The sequence below is a fragment of the Oncorhynchus clarkii genome, chromosome 3, assembly GCF_045791955.1.
Source record: "Oncorhynchus clarkii lewisi isolate Uvic-CL-2024 chromosome 3, UVic_Ocla_1.0, whole genome shotgun sequence".
Taxonomy (NCBI): domain Eukaryota; kingdom Metazoa; phylum Chordata; class Actinopteri; order Salmoniformes; family Salmonidae; genus Oncorhynchus; species Oncorhynchus clarkii.
In genome coordinates this window covers 30,178,585-30,201,077 of record NC_092149.1, presented here as the reverse complement: position 1 = coordinate 30,201,077, position 22,493 = coordinate 30,178,585, and the positions used below count along the sequence as shown (strand labels likewise).

At 41.7% G+C, this 22,493-nt stretch overlaps 1 protein-coding gene across 1 annotated transcript in view; it reads left to right on the top strand.

Moving 5' to 3' along the window:
* The window catches only part of LOC139405891 (zinc finger protein 385D-like), a 47,282-nt gene that overhangs the window by 6,983 nt on the left and 17,806 nt on the right, over positions 1 to 22,493 (top strand). Inside the window, exons 2-3 of the mRNA XM_071148333.1 lie at positions 2,276 to 2,421; positions 20,332 to 20,439. Of these exons, the coding sequence (XP_071004434.1) occupies positions 2,276 to 2,421; positions 20,332 to 20,439 (254 nt within the window). The remainder of the gene's footprint in view (positions 1 to 2,275; positions 2,422 to 20,331; positions 20,440 to 22,493) is intronic.

The window sequence follows — 22,493 nt, the reverse complement described above, 5'->3', positions numbered from 1 at the left end:
GCACTTCTTTTGAAGGTAGGCCTTGAAATACATCCACAGGTACACCTCCAATTGACTCAAATGATGTGAATTAGCCTATCAGAAGCTTCTAAAGCCATAACATAATTTTCTGGAATTTGCCAAGCTGTTTAAAGGCACAGTCAACTTCACAGTAAACTTCTGACCCACTGGAATTGTGATACAGTGAATTATAAGTGAAATAATCTGTCTGTAAACAATTGTTGGAAAAATTCCTTGATTCAAGCACAAAGAAGATGTCCTAACTGACTTCCCAAAACTCTAGTTTGTTAACAAGAAATTTGTGGAGTGGTTGAAAAACGAGTTTTAATGACTCCAACCTAAGTGTATGTAAACTTCCGACTTCAACTGTATGTATTTTGTTCGCTTTTTGTCATTCAGTAGAGCTGAGATGCTGGACTCCTATGTGCCTTCTGGTAAGTGCAAACATGTACTGTATAACAATTCCATCACAACCAGATACATTCCCTCTTTTTTTCTATGGACACGTTTATATTTGAAAAACCACCCAATGGATACAGTAGCTCACTCCTCACTCCTCAACCAGAGTACAGTTCTGGTTGTTTGAATTGGCTGTTTTGACTGCACGTTACATTTCTGGTCGGCAATCTGGCTTGTCGGTAGCGTGTTTCCAGGGTGACGTCAGGCAACATGTCAGTGGAGGATCCTGCAGGGATGATGGCTGCAGAAGGACATGCTTTGTTAAAGGAGAACTGGGACGCGTCTCCACATGAGCATCGGCATTTGCTGCTTTCCAACAGATGGCAGCGCTCCTCCGAGCGGAGGGAAAAAAAGACGTTTGGTTTCCCTCCCTCTCTCTCTCCCTCTTTCTTTTTTACAACTGCTTCTTTTTATTCAGCCTTACCATCGCCTGGGGACTTGATGTGGCAAACATAGTTTTTATTTGCCTCAAACCGGTGTTTTGATATGGTATCTGCGCTTTTAGTCAAGCTGGCTCCGAGTTCGTCATGTTGTTAAATGTGCTGTGTTAAAAGTCATCCCTGGTTCTAATTAATGGGTACGGAATGGCTTTCTTTAATTCCTAATGTTTTGGAAAGCTGCTATCTAATCCTCCGGTGTTGAAGAAAGGCTCTGCTGGTTGTAATTGTTGGCTTATAAAGCCCGCTCTGGCTTGTTTTATGTAGATGACAATACAATTATTTACATCGGTTTTTCCAGGGAGTTTTGCACCCCTTGCTATTGAATCTTCTTAGTTATGGATCTGTCTGGCATGGTTCACTCATTTCACATTTGTAATTTAGAGGATGGTTTCAGCATTAGGACATTAGGACTATGCAGAAATCTCTCCACTATTTCCTGGTTGCTAAAATTCAAAAAGTTTGCCTAGTTTCAGTTTATATGACAAAACAAGGAACTATAGTGGAGAGAATTATTGTACCATCTTAACCGCTGTGAAATATAGTTTCAATACCCGAAAATATAGTATTTTCATCTGTTTGAAGCTGGTGTACAAAACTGAAGTAGAAGATGCAAAAACAAATCTTAGAAATCATAGAAATAGCACACAGAACATATCTGCCGCTTTTTAGGCTTGGTTTCAATAAGAATGACACATTTATAACTTACATTTCTATGTGAATTTGGTCGGGTCACCCAAAAAGTTACATATATTGATTGCAGCTTTAAACAGTGCTTATGAGAAGGATTATTAAATAGTTAAATACAACTGGGTAACACTGGCATGGCATTCCCATGATCCAATTAACATCATACTGTATTTGTCTCTGTAGGCTATGTCTCAATTGTCTCAATTTATCTACAACTTGTTCAGACTCAGTCTAGAGGCCTTGTTTTCATTAGCAGAGAGGTCATCATAGTCAGGGAAGGCAGAACAATATCAGATTTTTTAAACCTTTATATAACTAGCCAAGTCAGTTAAGAACAAATTCTTATTTAAAATGACGGCTTACCCCAGCCAAACCCCGGACAACTGTGCAGCACCCTGTGGGACTCCCAATTACGGCCAGATGTGATACAGCCTGGATTCGAACCAGGGACTGTAGTGACGCCTCTTGCACTAAGATGCAGTGCCTTAGACAGCTGGGCCAAAATACACTCGGGAGCCCCCCAGATACAAGTGCCCTCATATTTCATCTTATTTGAATCTGAATTTTTTTGGTGGTTTGGTCTATGAGACGTTTTACAGTTTGCTCATAATATCATAATCCTTTTTAACCGAGAACCACCACAGCACAGACCATCTAACATGGCATATTCTCTTTCTTCTCCTCTACAGGTAATGCATGTCAAAATGGCCTCCTGCCGACGCTGATACGTCCTGCTCTGCCCACCATCCAGCAGTCTCTGGGCATGAAGCAGTTCCAGCTCCCGTTTCCCCTGGATACGGCCTCAGCACTCAGCCTTTTCCCCGGCTTCGGCACGGTAAGTCCCGGGTCATGTGATAAGGGTCAGCTCAGGGCATTACAATCCTGGTTAGGTCTGGCTAAGGTCATAAAGTATGGTATCTGATATCGTTGGTGTAATGGTTTCGATTTAGTATGATGACATTCATGTCAGAGGGCATGTGATTTGTCTGTTGAAGTGTGAGCCACTTTCAAACATTTGACCATACATTTCCAATACTTTCAGCTGCTGATGTAAACAATGATTTAGGACAGTCGTAAATGTGTGCACTAAACCAGAGCAGGCAGTCAACCGGGGTCATTTAAAAGAATATATTGGGATTGGGACTAGTTAAATACGTTGCATGTGAACAGACTTCCCACATATCCAATGTGCACTTATTGTAGAAGTTGACTGTATTCTCTTGCACTGTTTTCTTTGTACGCAGATATAAATGATAGGCAAATACTGTATGTGGCCTCATTAGGTTTGAATTCAGCAAATGTGACAGATAAAAAGTCTACGGCATGAGCTTTTTGCCTTTGAATTTCAGGGGATAGCTCAATTTAAAGCCTGCTTCAAACAGAACCATAAATATGGAGCACAGCTGCAGGAAAACACAGGAGACAAGTGGGGACATCATCACGGAACAAGGCTTGGATAGTCCAGTTGAAAGCCAGATAGTATCAGGAATGGATTTCATGAGAAAGTTCAAGTCTTGCCTCCATTCCTCTTCTCACCTTCTAATCTGCATTTAACAGACCTTTCGGCAAATAATGAGTTCACTTTCCGTGATTTGGGAAGCCTCCAAATCACGGGAAGCTGATACTGGATTAACATGGGGTAATTACCTCTCCCATACGCTATTTTCTCTCTCTCTCCATCTCTCTCTCTCACATGCTCTCTCTCTCTCTCTCTCTCTCTCTCTCTCTCTCTCTCTCTCTCTCCTTTCTCTGTGCCCTTGACGTTTAATCACTGGCAGAATGAATAAGGTGATTGTAAAAGCTAGCGTTGGAACGATCAACAGTGCTATAAAAGTGTTTATGCGCGAGTTATTGTTCCATGTTTGGTTATGCTGCTTACACTTGCGTATCTTTGTATTGGTTTGGTTTCAGGGACATAACAAAGTGGTGATGTCTGTTTCTTGCATGTGGGATGGAGCGCTTTTTTAATGTGTGCGTGTCCATTTGAAAGGATCCATGGTTAGTTTTGTGTGAAGAGGTTTCACAGCAGTGTTGTGAGTGGGATCAATTCAATGTTTTGAATTCAAAAACTCAAACTCAATTGGAAACTCAATGCCTTGTTGATTTAATTTGAGTTCAAATCGTGACGTTTCAACCGTCAATGCCCTTCATCAGAAAGAAGGGATCAATTCCATCAAATGATTGATGAAGTGGGTCAATAACATGTGTGGTAATCCTGCGTTATTTTTCAGTGTAGATACAGAGGTATTAGGTATTATTAAATGTACTATACAAGGTTTAGCTAAAGCTTCTTACCATTATGAGCTATTGGAAAGGTCGCTGTTCTATCAGATATGAGGTCAGTTTTGCTAATGCGCCTCTAAGGCACAATAAACATTTATGCACTCTGATTCGCAATATACAAAATAATTATATAGACTACGATGATGACTACAGTTTTCCGTTAATCTACTCCGGTGTAATAAAGTGTCAGAGTTCTGGCGTGATATTCAGCAGACACGTTTCCCACCTTCTTTCCAGAGCCGGGGAGTTACTTGCATGACCACACCTGCATCTGATGAGATAGATTCCAAGTCTCCTTGCAGCTCTCAGCCAATGATGTTTTGTAATACAGAATGTGACTGGATATGTCTCGCCAGAAAGGATAGCAGGAAACTTTCCTCAATGTTTTGTTGTAGTCCCCCTTGGTTGCTATTCCTTCTTCCTGGGGTGCGATACTTCTTATAAAATAGAAATGTGTCCTTATGTAATGTGTATATATAATATATAATGTAATAAACATGTTTTTTTTACTAATTTGCTCTATAAAAGCTGTGCAACCCCCCCGTTCAATTCTTTGCATATTACATTCTGGGCATTATGCTGCAGTATTTCATGTTAGAAGGAATTGGTTTGTAGAATCTCCTCTTCACATTTCCTAGAAAACATTAGGTTTATTTGTCAGGATGAGAAAGAAAGTTTTTGTAGACAAAGGAACAACAGTGCAGGAAGGCCGTTCACGGCTAAGGTGAAACCAACCGTGAAATAGGTGTAGAACTTTAGATTACAGCAACTCTGCAGTAGTGATATTGAGATGACCAGAGTGAAAGAACAGAAACAAACCAAATAAAAAGAATGAGAGCTCAACACTCAGCACAGGCAGGTGTTGGTTTGGGGGTGTAATGAAAGGAGTGAATGCGAAAAGTAGTTTTCAGTTAAGGGGGCTTTCTTCTCCCCTGAAAATACCATTTATCTTTCTAGGGGCCTACATTTGTCTTCAAGAAACAATACAAACTCTATTTCCTCTGTAGAGTAATCAGGAATGTGAGTTATTGATTCCTTCTCACTGGTCTGTACGCTGGAAAATTGCTTTGTAGTTCCGGACTGAGAATGACACATGGGTTTCAGCCCGGAGTCCCTCAAGCATCACAACCCATTTCAACCCCCCCTCTAAAAGTCAGTTATTCTATCAATACCAGTAATGGAAATGTAGGTTTCAAATGCACTTGCGTATAAGCATACAGCTTTGTCTGTTTTTTCTTTGGATGATAAATGATAGCGGAGGAGCGCTGCGTGATTTGAAAAAAAGAACAAAGGGCCAGAGACTATTATTTTAGATTTTTTATTTGATTTACGCAAGTCTCGTAACAGCTAATGGATTCTATAAATTGTATTCCCAGAAGGATAGCAGCTGAACCACCAGGAGAACACGGTGGGGATAAGGACCACCCTTGTGGTGCGCCCTTGCAAATTACACCTGATGTAAAAACGCAATAGAGACTATATGATTAATGCAATGGTTACTATCAGTTAGCACTCTGTACTTTTTAAACTCTTCCCCTAACAGTTGCTTTACGTGGCCAGCACTCTCTTAATGGTTTCTCCCACGATAACATTTCACTCTCCTGGGTAGCGGCCTGCAAAGCTCTCTCAGTAGGAATGCAGAGATAAACTGTGGAGCTAAAGCCAATTTTTTTATGGGGATGCTATGTGCCAGCAGCTTGCCTGGCAAAGTATTGTCAATACTTGTGCACGTATATTTTGTAGTGCTTTCTCTCGTCTCAAGATTTGCAGTAAGCCCTCTCCAAAGTAGAATATTTACAAAATTGATTTAGATGGGACAGTTATATATGTTGTAAAATGTTGTGTGAAAAGTTGACAATAAATCATACTGTACTAGATATGTTACAGTGCATTCAAGGGTCTATGTAGCCCCAAAGTCTATAAAATACAGATTGATTTATACTGGATCAACCAATGAACCCTTGAGTTTAAAATCTTTCATACGAAGGAAACATGATTCTGTTGCATTATTAGTTGCTCTCAAAGTGGGCCAAGATTAATAAGAAAAAGTGACAATGTATTAACCTTAAACTGTTAATCTGGCAATTTTAAGACGTTCACCTGTTTTCTGTATATTACTCAACTGCTCTTTCTCACACCCCTGGTAGAGGCATCTGTCCATTGTGGGGATGTGTGCGTGAGGTTCAGGTCTGCACGGTTCCATGTTTCACTGCTAAACCAGAAACAGCTGGCGAGTCAACCTAGCAGTTTGCACCTGCAGCACCGATTGTTCCCTAATGAAAAGCACACTTGCCATGTACGGTCCCCGGGGAAAGATTTAGTGGAAGAAAGATCTTCGCACCAAGACAAGGTTGACTCAGTGGATTTACGAGACTGACAAACTTTCAAGACTACATCATTGTTTAGATTGTTAGCCTAGAGCGGCTAGAGGGCTGAACGTTCCTACCGTAGAAGATCTTTTGTGGTGTTTTGCCACACCCTACTTTGAGCTGGGATTCTGTGAACATTTCTACTTCCCTTCCGCTGTGCTTGTGAAAGGTTTATGATATGTATATAAGTCTTCCTCCACGCTTGTCCACCTGAGACTCCTGAAACATCCTCTGATTTGTACACAAACTACAATTTCTAGAGCTCAGTAGTATTACAAACTTTAAAAGATATAATTCCTTGCATTCACATTTTTTTTAAAGTATCATATCACTTCGGGCCAGGGCCGGCCCTAACCTTTTGGGGGCCTTTGCCATGGAGCTGAGAGAAGATTTTGCAATTATAGCACATTTCATGCAATTCTACTCGTTTTGCCATCAGGTGGAGGGACAAATGTGCAGTTTTACAGATCATTTCCTGCAGTTCTACATATTTTACCATGACTTATGCCATGTTGATATGATATCTGAGTGAGAGTGACTAACAAAATCAATTGGGGCCTGTCACGCTAAACAATGTCCCCCAGACAAAAAAGTGTCGTCGTCCCCTGCATCACAATGGGATTCGATAAACTATTAGCGTCCGTTGGTATGATGACCTAATGCTTCATTTTTTTTTAGATCATTACAGCCTAAATGACGTTATTTTCGGCACGCTATACAAACAAAGTTGATTTCTACAAGACAATCGCCGTTTAAACTTGTTTTGTTTAGCCAATAAGATGTAAACATTACTTCTAGCTACTTTTGTGTACCTTGTTAACATTATATTAATATTATTTCAGTAGTCCTCTATTATGATAAAATATAGATATATATCTATCTCGCATAGTTCAATAGTACACCCTTGTGGTTGAATATATATATGTAGCTATTGTAGGTCCTAGGATACAACAATGAATAATGTAGAACAAATAAATACCATCAAGGGATACCTTACAATTTATAACAACAAACAGCTGCGAAAACCAACCTGGCCATTTTAAAGATTTAAATATATAAATGCTGATATTTTTTGGGTACAGCTGTCATTCATTTATTTTCACCACATTTTTTGGAACACTCACATGGCAGTCATAGACTGAAATCGTGAATTCTGGTGTGTGGAATAGAGAGGAGGTGGGTGCTGTGTGGGTGGGAGGTTCTGCCTGTCACTTGTTCTCAACAGGCATCCAGTCTCAGAAGGGGGACTTGAAGAGGGAGACTACAAAGTCCAGGCACTGAGTGTTTGCAGTGCTAGTGTTTTGAGTTCATCTGTGTATCTCACATATTATGTGCCCAGTATGATGGAGCAAGAAAACTTTCTTAGCAGGTAATGACAACGGTAGCTGTAGATGTAATGAAAAGTTGTAGGGTGGTTGGTAATGAAGGACATCAGCTGGATCCACGTCTGGGCGTTAGGCAGAACCCCTAGGTCCTGGAGAACAGGAGCAGAGTAAAAGGAACAGAGTAGGAGACAGAGACATAAACAAGCAAATACACAGGTTACATTTAATGTGATGTATTAGTGTAGTGTTACAAATGGAAGATGTGGAAGATGTGTAACCCTTTTTGAAGGTATGTCCTACCTCAAGCTGGTTCCCCACCTGCTCAGAGCACAGAGAATCAGACTGATACGAACTAAATGGCTCTGTTGGTTGAGATACCTCCTGGGTATTGATAATCGATTGCCCTAAAGTCATTTGGAGAGGTAAATTAAGGAGTGACATTTTTATAAGCTTTCTCAAATGTCAAGCAAAGCTCAACATATTTTGTCTCATGGGCTTCGCCGAAGTGTAGGGCGTCAGGGCTTTCAGTGGTCGACCGTCCATCCACTCCAACTGGAGAAGATTGCTGGCTTCCGCCGAGTTAACCCTAGGAAGACGAAGACAAAATAATCAGTGTTGGGGAAACTACAACTTCAGGTTGTTTTGTGTGCAAATGCAAATAGTCATTATCTGAGATGTTTATATTCACCTTAACAGATGGTGACCCCAGCTAGGAGCGAAAGAGCAGCGAGGTTTCCCAGGTCTCGCCTTCCTTTCGTCCTTCTTCCAAACCAAGTCATTTACCCGGATGTCGAAGCACTTGGTCCCCTTCTTGAATCTCCTCCAGTTTCTCTCCTTCTGTTTCTCCTGCACTTTGTCGATGTACAGTCTGACCTTGATTGATAATAGAAATAAATGCAATTATATTTCATATTATTTCAAATACATTTCTTACATATCTTTTGGAGGGCCAGAAAAGAAATGAACAGCGGACAATAATTTTTACTTGGTCAAAAACCACCACATCCTTCTCAGCCCGTGCCTGAAGGTGGTCCTCGAAAGCTTTCTGATCTGGTTCGACAACTTTCACCACATCAGGTGGGGTTTCTGTGATCTGAAAGGACGTTATACAAACATATCAATAGACAAACAACACTAAGTCAATCACACATTTGAAAGACTACAGTATATGCAATTATTGTATATACAGTACAATTGCATTGTTTACTTCAGTCTGCTGCAGCTCCCGTCCGCATATCAGGCGATCGGCGAGTACTCTGTGGAGGCCTGGACGCTGCTGTTGTGTGCAAAGAGAATGACCTTCAGGTTGTCCTCTCACCGTTCCTGGTACCCGTCAAGGGACTTGCCCATGGCAGTCTTGAGGGTCTGGTTGGTCCGTTCATCCATAACCTGAAGGAGGGGGTAGGAAAAGGATATCTATTGACAATGTAAAATATTGAAATATGTCTTATGTACCATAAAATAAAATAAATAAAAAACAGAATAAAACCAATTTCATCCGTACCTTGTTTCACTCAAGATGGCCTCAGGAGAACTGTGGGTGTTGAAGATGTCCATCACCTTGGGAGGTGGCCTCGCCAGTCTTGTCCTTGATTGGCATCATACAAAACAAAAATCAATTTTAGGTTCCAAGCTCCCTTTTTAATAGGTTACAGAAGATAACTTAGAATTTAAAGCACATTATCTACCTTTACTGACCTTAATGGATATTGCTTCCACCCACTTGGTAAAGTGATTGGTCACCGTCAGACACTAGCGGTTGCCATTCCTGGATTTAGTGAAGGGTCCGATGAAGTCCACCCCTAACATTTTAAAGTGTTAGAGAGAAGATTACTTTATTCTTACCCGTATCTGTGTCATGCAGTATGCAGATTGTCATATTTGTAAGGATACTAACACACATGCACACACACACACACACACACACACACACACACACATACACATACACCTACACACACACAGGCACATTCTATAATAAATAAAGCAACCATTACAAAACAACTTATCAGGGCAAAAATGGTATTGTTACACTTACCGATCATGGTGAAACAACTTTGATGGGCTTCAACTCTGGCGCCACAGTCTTCACCCTCTCAAACTTAACTTCAGGCAGGCTAGACAAGTACTGACCTTTTAGCACAAAGTCACATTGAAACACTGTGTGCTCTCTGATATAATATTCATTGAAATCACAATCATTTCAGATATAATAGAATGTGATTGATAAACAAAAGGTTATTTCACTTTCCAAGCTGTCCACATCCTTGACAAGCCCACGCCAGAAGAAGCGTAGGTTTATTTTGGCAATCATGCGCTTCATTCTGAATTGGCCAAATGCTTTCGGTCAGCACAGCCTCCTTAATAAAAAAGAACCCTCCTGTGTGGCTGGCCATCCTTCCCTCGTAGGTACATGTAATTGCCTAACAAGTTGGAAGAGAAGAGTTGTTGAAATAGTGATGTCTAAGTCAATTTGCAGTGCTGTCTTTCTCTGTTTCTCTCTCCATCTCTCTCTCTCTCTGTCTTCCACTCTTTCCCTCTCTCACTTTCATCCTTTCTTTAAAATGTCCCCCCCCCCCCCCCCCCCCCTATGTCTGTATGTACTGTATATGTCTGTCTAGCAAAGACACCTAGTTAAGTGCAGTTGGAATTATCATAATTGCTCACACCTATCTATTTGATTGATCCGGGTTAATTATAGCTAGATACCTAAATATGACAGACATATAACTAACTACATGTATTGCTAGCAACATGTACAGTAGATGACCAACTAGCTAGACGGAGCATGATTGTTGAAAAATGGTTATCTAACAGAAGTAACTGCTTAACATTACTCTGAATTATGAATTTGTGAATTTCTCTGCCCCCTACAAAACGTGCTTCTCTTGTCGAGATCAGTGGTGCCTTCATGGTATTTTGCTTGGTTGGAAAGATAAATTGGTAACTTGGCCAGGATTACTATAAATTTAGATAGTCTTCCCAGCTAATTTACCAATCTAAAAAACATTAGCTGACATGGGCAAACAAAACGGTCACTGAGTTTATCAAGAAGTGGATAGGAGATGTTGTACCCACTGTGACTATTCAAACCTACCCTAACCAGAAACTGTGGATAGATTGCAGCATTCGCATAAAACTGAAAGCACGAAACACTGTATTTAACCATGGCAAGGTGTAGGGTAATATCGCAGAATACAAACAGAGTAGTCGTTCCCTCCGCAAGGCAATCAAACAGGCAAAATGTCAATATCGAGACAAAGTGGAGTCGCAATTCAACGGCTCAGACACAAGACGTAAGTGGCAGGGTTTACAGACAATCGCGGACTACAAAAGTAAAACCAGCCACGTCGCGGACACCGATGTCTTGCTGCCAGACAAGCTAAACACGTTCTTTGCCCGCTTTGAGGACAACTCAGTGCCACCGATGCGGCCAGCTACCAAGGAATGTGGGCTCTCCTTCTCCGTGGCTGATGTGAGTAAAACATTTAAACGTGTTAACCCTCGCAAGGCTGCCGGCCCAGACGGCATCCCTAGTCACATTCTCAGAGCATGCACAGACCAGCTGGCTGGTGTGTTTACGGACATATTCAATCTCTCCCTATCCCAGTCTGCTGTCCCCACATGCTTCAAGATGGCCATGTTTATTCCTGTACCCAAGAATGCAAAGGGGTAACTGAACTAAATGACTATCGCCCCGTAGCACTCACTTCTGTCAACATGAAATTCTTTGAGAGACTAGTCAAGGAACATAGTATCTCCACCTTACCTGTCACTCTAGAGACACTTCAATTTGCATACCTCCCCAATAGGTCCACAGACGATGTAATCGCCATCACACTGCACACTGCCCTATCCCATCTGGACAAGAGGAATACCTATGTAAGAATGCTGTTCATTGACTACAGCTCAGCATTCCACACCATAGGACCCTTCATTCTCATCATTAAGCTTGAGGCCCTGGGTCTCAAACCCGCCCTGTGCAATTGGGTCCTGGACTTCCTGATGGGCCGCCCCCAGGTGGTGAAGGTAGGAAACAACATCTCCACTTCGCTGATCATCAACACTGGGTCCCCACAAAGGTGCGTGCTCAGCCCCCTCCTGTACTCCCTGTTCACCCATGACTGTGTGGCCATGCACAACTCAATCATCAAGTTTGCAGACGACACAACAGTAGTAGGCTTGATTACCAACAACGATGAGACAGCCTACAGGGAGGACGTGAGGGCTCTCGGAGAGTGTGGTGTCAGGAAAATGACCTCTCACTCAACGTCAACAAAACAAAGGAGATGATCATTGACTTCAGGAAACAGCAGAGGGAGCACCCCCTATCAACAGCAGTGGAGAAAGTGAAACGTTTTAAGTTCCTCTGCATACACATCACTAACAAACTGAAACGGTCCACAATGCCTCTTCAACCTCAGGAGGCTGAAGAAATGTGGCTTGTCGCCTAAAAACCCACAAACTTTTTATGCAGAATTGAGACCGTCCTGTCGGGCTGTATCACCGCCTGGTACGACAACTGTACCACCCACAACCACAGGGCTCTCCAGAGGGTTGTGCGGTCTGCATAACGCATCACCGGGGGCAAACTACCTGCCCTCCAGGACACCTATAGCACCCGATGTCACAGGAAGGCCAAAAAGATCATCAAGGACAACAACCACCCGAGCCACTGATTGTTCACCCCGTTATTATCCAAAAGGCAAGTACAGGTGCATCAAAGCTGGGACCGAGAGACTGAAAACAGCTTCTGTCTCAAGGCCATCAGACTGTTAAACAGCCATCACTAGCACAGAGAGGCTGATGCTTATACAGTATACAGACTTGAAATCATTGGCCACTTTAATAAATGGAACACTAGTCACTTTCATAATGCCACTTTAATAATGTTTACATATCTTGCATTACTCATCTCATATATGTATATACTGTATTCTATACTATCTATTGCATCTTAACCTATGTCGCTCTGACATTGCTCATCCATATATTTATACATTCTTATTCCATTCCTTACTTAGATTTGTGTGTATTAGGTTTTTGTTGTGGAATTGTTAGATATTACTTGTTAGATATTGCTGCACTGTCAGAACTAGAAGCACAAGCATTTCGCTACATTCACTACAACATCTGCTAACCATGTGTATGTAACCAATACATTTGATTTGATTTGACTGTCAGTAAGAAAAGGGAAACTGCTGCTGCACCACCAAATGTAGAAATGGTGTATTCTACTATTCTCAACAGTAAGTTCACAAAAAAACATTTAGAAAATGTTGGTCGGGGCCTAGGAAAGAGTTTTCCAAAATCGGTCCTGGGGCCCCCTCTGGGTGCACATTTAGGTTTTTGTCCTAGCTCTATACAGCTGATTAAAATAACCAACTCATCATCAAGCTTGGATTATTTGAATTAGATGTATAGTACTAGTCAAGTCAAACTTTATTTGTCACATGCGCCGAATACAACAAGTGTAGACTTTACCGTGAAATGCTTACTTACAAGCCCTTAACCAACAGTGCAGTTCAAGAATAAGACTATATTTACCAAGTAGGCTGAAATAAAAAGAAACACAATAAGAATAACAATAACAAGGTTATATACAGGGGGCACCAGTACCGAGTCAGTGTGCAGGTGGTACAGGCTAGTTGAGGTAATCTGTACATGTAGGTGGGGGCGAAGTGATTATGCATAGGTAACAAACAACAGCGAGTAGCAGCAATGTACAAAAGAGGGAGTCTTTTGGCTTGGGGGTAGAAGCTGTTGAAGAGCCTTTTGGTCCTAGACTTGGCGCTCCGGTACCGCTTGCCGTGCGGTAGCAGAGAAAACAATCTATAACTTGGGTGACTGGAGTCTCTGACAATTTTATGGGCTTTCCTCTGACACTGGATGGCAGGAAGCTTGGCCCCAGTGATGTACTGGGCCTTACACACTACCCTCTGTAGCGCCTTACAGTCAGATGCCGAGCAGTTGCCATACCAGGCGGTGATGCAACTGGTCAGGATGCTCTCCATGGTGCAGCTGTAGAACCTTTTGAGGATCTGGGGACCCATGCCAAATCTTTTCAGTCTCCTGAGGGGGAAAAGGTTTTGTCGTGCTCTCTTTCCCGACTGTCTTGATATGTTTGGACCATGATAGTTCGTTGGTGATGTGGACACCAAGGAACTTGAAACTATCGACACGCTCCACTACAGCCCCGTCAATGTAATCCATGATCAGCTCCTTAGTCTTGCTCACATTGAGGGAGAGGTTGTTGTCCTGGCACCACATGGCCAGTTCTCTGACCTCCTCCCTATAGGCCGTTTCCTCATTGTTGGTGATCAGGCCTACCACTGTTGCGTCGTCAGCAAACTTACTAGGGCAAAAACCAAAACGTGCATCCAGAGGGGCCCCAGGACCAAGTTTGGAAAACCATTGCTTAGGTGATCACCTACGTAGCTTACAGTATACCAAGGGCTGGCCCTGGTTCAAGCAGTGTAGGCATGTGTGTAAAACCCTTGAATTCATTGATATTAAAGTGTATTTGCAGGTAAGCCATGCATTTCTCTATTTCAAGGCATTGATTTGGAAAAGAGGGATTCAATAGCAATGTAGGTTTTTCTTTCATTACATTTCTTTCATCATGAATATTGGCCTTGTTTGATATTCATGGAGAATATTATGAGAAGATAAATTGTTTCATCTTAGATTTCATTGAGCCATGTCACAAGAGAATAACTCCCCTCGATCCAGTGGGGTGTTGCCAGAGAGGTTTGATAGATTGATAGAATAGAAATTGGGTTTTGAAGGAAATTAGCAAAACACTACCGAACCACATCAACTTGATCTATGGTACACCAATGAATTGTGATGTATATGCGAAAGATGAAATCACTTTTTTATTGTGGTGAGTTTGGCTCAAGACCTGGGAAGATATTGTATTACTGTAGATGCATTCAATTAAGATGATTTATTGCGGAGGGGGTGCAGTTAAATACCCTTTTTAAGCTTTGTTTCATAATGTTCAAGGCTACTTTTTTTAGGTGTTAGTTAGGGTTTTTATATCATGTCATGCGTGACAGGTCTATGGATAAAGACAATTTGATGGAGCTCAGATGTGCTTTGTTCTGAGGCAAGGGGTGGGTGGGGCAGGGGTTAAGGGGTTAAGGTGTTACATTTTCATCTGAGCAGGTCGAGGGATAGTGTGAGGCAGCCAGGTGACTCTGGGGAGCAGAGGAGACACCCTAGTTGAATATTTCATCCTGACGGATCTTGATGGCGGTGAGAGGGGTCAGCGGTGAAGACCGATGGGAAAGTGCTAAAGTACCGCTCCTTCTGGAGAAAATACAATCTGAGACAAGAAGCAGAAAGCCGAGATATAGATACGTGGAACGAGAGGCGCAACTGAGAAAAAGAGCAGAGAGAGAGGGCGGGAGAAAGAATGGGTTATAAGGAGAGATTGGAGAAATAGAGAGGGAGAGAGAGAATTATCATTATGCTTGCTCTGCATTCATCAAAAGTAGTCTATTCAGGTTCTCTCTCTCTCTTTCTCTCGCTCTCTACTTACATTTGAATCATATAACACTCTTATTTAGCGTTACTGACAGTAAGTGCCTGTATCAAGGGGAACAACAGCATAAAACGTACATCCTTTTATAGAATCCAAAACCTCTTAAAACCCCTTAAAAAGCAGTAATATGCACAGGAGCAATATGCATAATGAACCCCCACCCCAGCCTTCTGTGCGGCATATTGAATAAGAAGCCCAATTGAAGAGCTCAACAGTGCCACTGCCCCTTTGCATAGTAATGATAGACACATACACACAAATTCCACTGAGATCCACTAGACCTATTTTCCTCTACACATGATGAAGAAACACACTTGAATCATTTTCAATTTGAGATGCTTCAACCCTAAGGAGGAGAGATAAACAAGTGCAACAATAGAAAGAAAACAGACTGTTCCCTGGGGCTTTTTGAGCCAAGTTAACACTTTGAAGAAGATCAAATTGATCTGCACTAACGGAATAATATTGCTATTAGAATATTAAATTGAATCAAGATTCTATGAGTTTCATTCTACTCACGGTCACTGTGAATGTTCCTATCCCGTGACCCACTCAAGTACACTATGGGGAAATTCCTTCTCGTCTCTCTCTCTCTCTCTCTTCTCCCTCATTCTCCCTATCTCTCCTCCTGTTGCAAACAAAGCCATACTACACCAAACATATTCACTTCTCACAGTACATGATTACGAAAAAGTACTCAAAGTTTAACAGTTGTACTAAGACAGTGGGGGAAAATGGATTGATCTTTCTCTACCTCTGTCTTTCAGCATCTTCAGGGGATAAATCCACTAGTCTGTGCGCTCAGTTTACAGCAGACTCTCTTCTCTTCACCCCCCAGACCTCATTGCTTCCTCTCTTCCCCTCTCAAGTTCCTCTCATGTGATAAGGGTGTGCGTTTTTATTAACACCTGGGAAGCTTGTTGTTTCTCATAAGTTATGAGCGTCCCCCGCATTTGACTTGCAAATGTTTTGGTGTGGCAACAATCTATAGCGGCATGGCTGATGATAACTAACTGACTGGCCTAGGCAGCGAGGTAATTGGGAAACGCATAGGACGGAGGATTACTTTTGACAGGTCATTCATCCCACTTTAGTTAATGGTAAGCGTGCCTGGCGGCCGTGAAAGGAACATTCAGACCTCACGGTTGGGGCTGGCTCAGTTTGTTGACCAGTCATTCTCCCTCTCTCTCTCATTCTCATTCTCTCTCTCTCTCTCTCTCTCTCTGATGCCGTCACATTACTGCAGTGGTGGAATCCTAAACAGACTACGAGGACACATAAAGCATAAGTATGTTGTTGGGCAGCATTTGAGCTGCTGGCCACAGTATTTTACTAAATGTATAAGAACCCAAAATACTATTACTTTGAAAATAATTATGACAATATGCAAAAAGGCTGATCTATGGATTCATTTGACCTAATGTTTTATTCAGTGATATATGGGCATATAGAAAATATAATGTTGATAAATTAACAAACATAGTGCTCAGTGTTTTGTTTGTCCAGTTTATCACAGTTAGGAAGGGAACGTCACCCACACACACACTGCCTCTGCGTCTCATCACTGTCTAGTCTTGTTGCATTATCTCCTGCTCTGAGTGAACCGGTCTCACGGCCGACGAGCTGAGCTGTCCGACAGACAGGCTGCTGTCAGCTGTCGGATAGTATCCATTAAACGGCCTGGTTATTTCTCTATCGTCAGGGGCGATGGTCCCCTGACATCTCCCCAGCACATCAGCATGAATCACAGAGGACACATGAATGAAAGGGGACACTCGCACGGACAGAGAGAATAAAATAGGGAAAACTACATGTACGTGGGCTTTGATAACAGGCGTGTGACTTAGCATAAAGATGTGAGTGTGGATGGGGAGATATCTCAATTGAAGCCGGCTCCCAGCAGGAGGTTCTCTGTGGAGTATGTGGCGCAGTGGGTGGCTGATGGGAGAGTATGGTGGAGGAATAATGTGTCGCTTGGAATGCAGCTGTGCTGGCTAAGGCCCTGTTCACACTCAAGTGTGAACTGATTTACAACACATTTGTTTAAACGGTTGTGATACAACAGAGCTTTTCCAAAATAATTACACAAGTGCTGTAGAGATACCGCAAAAAAAAATGTTTTGCAGACAAGCTCTATCAGGTTGTATCACCATTGTGTCAAATATGTTGTACATCAGTTGTACAACCGGAGTGTGTACGTACGGGGCCTTAGACCGCAGCTGAGTGGTGGAGGACTGTGTAATGGACAGATTTTATACAGTAGATCTAGAAGAGAGTTCTGTGAACGTTATGTGATGAGGCTATGTGAACACACACTGAATATACACCGAAACACACCAAGGTTACTTGTGTGAAGTGCTTCCCTAGTAACTTTGGTGTATCGTGTGTTTATTATTCTAAGTCTACATAGCCCTGTCCCAACATTAATTTAACACTGATTGTGATGGTATTTCTGACACTCGAGCCCAGTGCGTGTTTTAAGTCGAAGGTCATCCTTTTTTCCGTGGCACAGATGTTTCTCACACTCGATACGTTTCCAGCCCTCCATATTAGCCTATTTCCCAGCAGGCTGTAGCTAATGTATCGGTACTGAAGCTCTCCCTGCCAGGGACCTGTGCCAGATTCATGTCATCTTCTCTCCAAAACCTGGGTGAGATTTACAATGGAAGAATGTTGCGTAACACACGTTTCGTCAATTCGCCCACAGTATAGCACTACTCACGAACTTGTGTCGACATTTTATGATTGTGTTAATCCAGTTATGTTCTTGTAGAATGTTCCCTTTTGACAGTATAGTTATAGCCCTGTAGATCTAGATCTATGGACAGGTGGGTTATTTAGCAATGAACCGATGCGTGTGTAACTGTGGAGCACAACAGGCAGGGTTGGCTTAAAATCAAAGGATTGTTGACATGTCAACGATATTTCCTCTCCAAATCTTTATTGGAAACATAAATACATTAGCACAATGAGCACTTATTGTCTCTCAAATACATTGTTACTGTAGTTGGTTAGCTAGCTAGCAAATGTTTGTCACATTAGCATAGACGTGACAAGAGTCAAAAACACCTCAAAACCAAGTTATCAATAACAAGATGCAACAAGCTGAAACGATCCACCTATGATTCCCCACATGGCAGCTTCTTGTCATTGTTGCTATAGCGATTTGACGGTCCGGAATCAAAACAACACACAGATTTCTGCTGTGGACGCTCGTGCATCGTTTTGTGACATTGTCATCTAACCCGTCTATATACACTACTGTTCAAAAGTTTGAGGTCACTGAGAAATGTGCTTGTTTTTGAAAGAAAAGCATTTAAAATAGCATCAAATTGATCAGAAATACAGTGTAGACATTGCTAATGTTGTAAATGACTATTGTAGCTGGAAACGATATCAACATTGGCGTACAGAGGCCCATTATCAGCAATCATCACTCCTGTGTTCCAATGGCACATTCTGTTAGCTAATCCAAATTTAGTTCCTCTGTCCAGTGTCTGTGTTCTTTTGCCCATCTTAATCTTTTCTATTTATTGGCCAGTCTGAGATATGGCTTTTTCTTTGCAACTCTGCATAGAAGGCCAGCATCCCGGAGTCGCCTCTTCACTGTTGACATTGAGACTGGTGTTTTGCGGGTACTATTTAATGAAGCTGCCAGTTGAGGACTTGTGAGGCGTCTGTTTCTCAAACTAGACACTCTAATGTACTTGTGCTCTTGCTCAGTTGTGCACCGGGGCCTCCCACTCCTTTTCCTATTCTGGTTAGAGCCATTTTGCTCTGTTCTGTGAAGGGAGTAGTACACAGCGTTGTACGAGATCTTTAGTTTCTTGGCAATTTCTCGATTGACGAGTTTCAGAAGAAAGTTCTTTGTTTCTGGCCATTTTGAGCCTGTAATCGAACCCACAAATGCTGATGCTCCAGATACTCAACTAGTCTAAAGAAGGCCAGTTTTATTGCTTCTTTAATCAGAACAACAGTTTTCAGCTGTGCTAACATAATTGCAAAAGGGTTTTCTAATGATCAATTAGCCAACATTAACAATGTCTACACTGTATTTTTGATCAATTTGATGTTATTTTAATGGACAATTTTTTTTGCTTTTCTTTCAAAAACAAGGACATTTCTAAGTGACCCCAAACTTGTGAACGGTAGTGTATATCTGACCTCTTTTTTTACACGGACATATTCAAAGCCATTGCTACCCCTGATTACTGTCATTTTAATTCAAAATTCAAGGTTTCAATCCAATTTTACCCAATTCATTTGAGTTTACTGATCTAATGCACATTAAAAAAAATATGTATGAAGTGTTTTATGTATTTGGTATAGAAAGCTAACAGCAGGTAGCTCCCCTAATCCAGCTCTAACAATGGAACTTTTCTCTGTTAGATGGATGTTCACTCCTTTAAACTCGGTCATTAGACAGATTGAGGTGCAAACAATATCAAACAGAGAGAAAGAGGGTGCAGCAACACATGAGAAAGGAAGTAAATGCTTCAACAGAAGTATCTTTTACACCTTCTTCCTGCCCTAAACTTATAGAACTTGATCTATAGACTTTTGTTTTGGGGTACAGCACGACGTTGTTTTGAAATGATCATGCATTGTTGGCTGATGACTATTCAACTTGATTTGAACAATGAAAGACCAAAGAGAGAGTGAACAATTACATTTTATTGTGTCTACTGACTAAGATTAATGTGCAATATGTCTGTGTCTGAGTTGGAAGACAGCTGCTGTAGCTAATATTAAACGTCTAACCCCCGAAGAAGCTCTAAAGCAGGGCTCATCAACTATATTCAGCCGCGGGCCAATCTTTTCTTGAGCGGATGGTCAGGGGGCCGGAACATAATTACAAATAATTTGTAGACTGCAAATTGACCGCAAGAAGCCCAAACATATATAATATTTGACTAAAACATAATCATTTCAAACCTTGCTTTGTATACGATCACATATATCTCTCTACTATGGAACAGATTTCCAAAAGTAAAATCACTTGTAGCTGATTTGCTGGTGTTTTTACAGTCTTTTGTGTCCAGCAATAGAATAATAAATAATAATACAAATAAATCACCTGCCGCGAGTTAGGGAACCCTGCTCTAAAGCAAATCATTTTCCCTTTCCACCACACCAAGGGATGTAAGGTGGTTGGGTTAGAGGTCCGCTCTAACACTGTATCTCACTTAGATTCTATACTCTCCCCCCCCCCCCCCCAGATGGACCCAGTTCAGAAGGCTGTTATGCATCACACGTTTGGAGTTCCTCCCCTGGCGAAGAGAAGACACGTCTCGTGCAGCGTGTGCCAACTGAGATTCAACTCACAGGTGAGTGAGCTTCTGGAGATCACACGGGGTACCAAATGCCCTCGATGAATCCTGCGTTGTGTTGAGTCGTACTGACCTGAATAACAAAGCACGACGGTCCACTCCTACATGTTCGACCCATATTTACAGGATCGCAGAAGATGCAAAGTCTTGCTTGAAACATAAGACATAATGGGCTCATGAATCTTGAAAAGTATATGTAATTTGTTATAAAAGAGGACACATTGCATCCTTAAGTCAGTTGTGGAATAGCACATGATGTCACTCATCTCAAATGAGGATGTGTCCTGAATAATATATCCAGCACAACATGCCATCTCTGTAATCTAGGGCAACTTTCTTGTAACGGCTTTAAAGTTTGAGTAAGCAACTGTTATCTTGCAGTACATAACAGCAGTTGTTTAATAATAAACAAAGTAGTTCTGATATAACCCTCATTACTGAAATGCATGGAAGCTGAATGTACAATTTCCTTATTCTTACCATCAATACGCATTTTCCTACAATTGAAAACACATTTTTGAGCCAAGGGTAGTTAATTCAGTAGCATTACAAAATGGCATCGTCATACTTCCTCCTCTAAGGAAGCTAGCTATCTATTCAGGGCCCCAATGTGCTAGTGATTACTCAATGCGACGGTTATTATTTCTTCAGCATTGAGGTCTAGCTCAGGATAATCATCATCCATCCCAGCCATCAATCACAACTCCTGAGCAAACAGATAAAGATGGTGTTTACCTATCAAATCTCTGTGGTGCCGAGATAGGGAGAATACATTTCAGTTTGATGTCACTTGGGCATCTAAAATACTTCATCATCTTTGCAGATTGACTATATAGGAGTTTAAATTGGATGGAGAAACCTGGTGGACTTGGAGGTTGTTTGGGTGGTGGATGGTGCGTGTAGCTTAGCTGACTTTGGTGACGAACGGAATACCTGCAAATTTGAGTGGTGAAAAAAACTAAAATACATATAATATGATTGAATTAAAGCGATCTTTCCATTGTACCATATAATTGGGATATTCCCACCCAGTTTTCCTCTGCGCTAAGTAAAAAATGCCTCAATAAGCTGACACCGCTCTCAAATATCTTAGAACTATTTTTTTTACCTTGAGTCATTCTTTAGAGGAGGACGTCTCCTCACATTTCAACCTGAGGAGAGAACTACTGATGTTCTGATTGGTGACCGGTAAAACACAAGCCACAAACACACTCACTACCACCAAACCAGTCTCACACTGTGGAGAACTTCACACTGATTCTTACCATCTCTTGCTTGGCTGTTGACAGACGATGTCAGTCTATAAAAAGGGTCTGAAGTATCTGCTTCTCTTCTTCAACTTGCTGCCCTGGATCGATGGATGCATCCTTATGGGTGTCTCCATCTACCAAAGTGTATATGGGTGGAAGCAGTATTGCAGATGAAGCAGTCCCAGCTCTAAACCTGCACTTGGTCATTGGAGTCATCATGGTATTTGGCTTCCTGGGTTGTGTTGGAGCTATTGTTACAAGGTAGGGGTGGTATACAGAAGATAGCCCTATTTGGTAAAAGATAAAATCCATATAATGGCAAGAACAGCTACCATAAGCAAAGAGAAACCACAGTCCATCATTACTTTAAGACATGAACGTTAGTCAATCCTGAAGTTAAAGTTGAAAGTTTCTTGAAGTGAAGTCGCAAAAACCATCAAGCGCTATGATGAAACTGGCTCTCATGAGGACCGCCACAGGAAAGGAAGACCCAGAGTTACCTCTGCTGCAGAGGATAAGTTCAATAGAGTTACAAGCCTCAGAAATTGCAGCCCAAATAAATTCAGTTCAAGTAACAGACATGTGGTTTTATTGATCTAATTAAACCGCCAGCAATATATTTCCATACAGCCACCCATATACTGTATAGTGACTATAACCCAACCAAAAAATGTCCCCGGTTTGGCTGTTCTATATGTTTAGAGTATATTTTAAGAATGACTTAAAGAATGCACAGAACATGAAATATCACACGTGGGAATCCACTTAAATCTTTCTGTGCGATGATTGACTGACTAAATG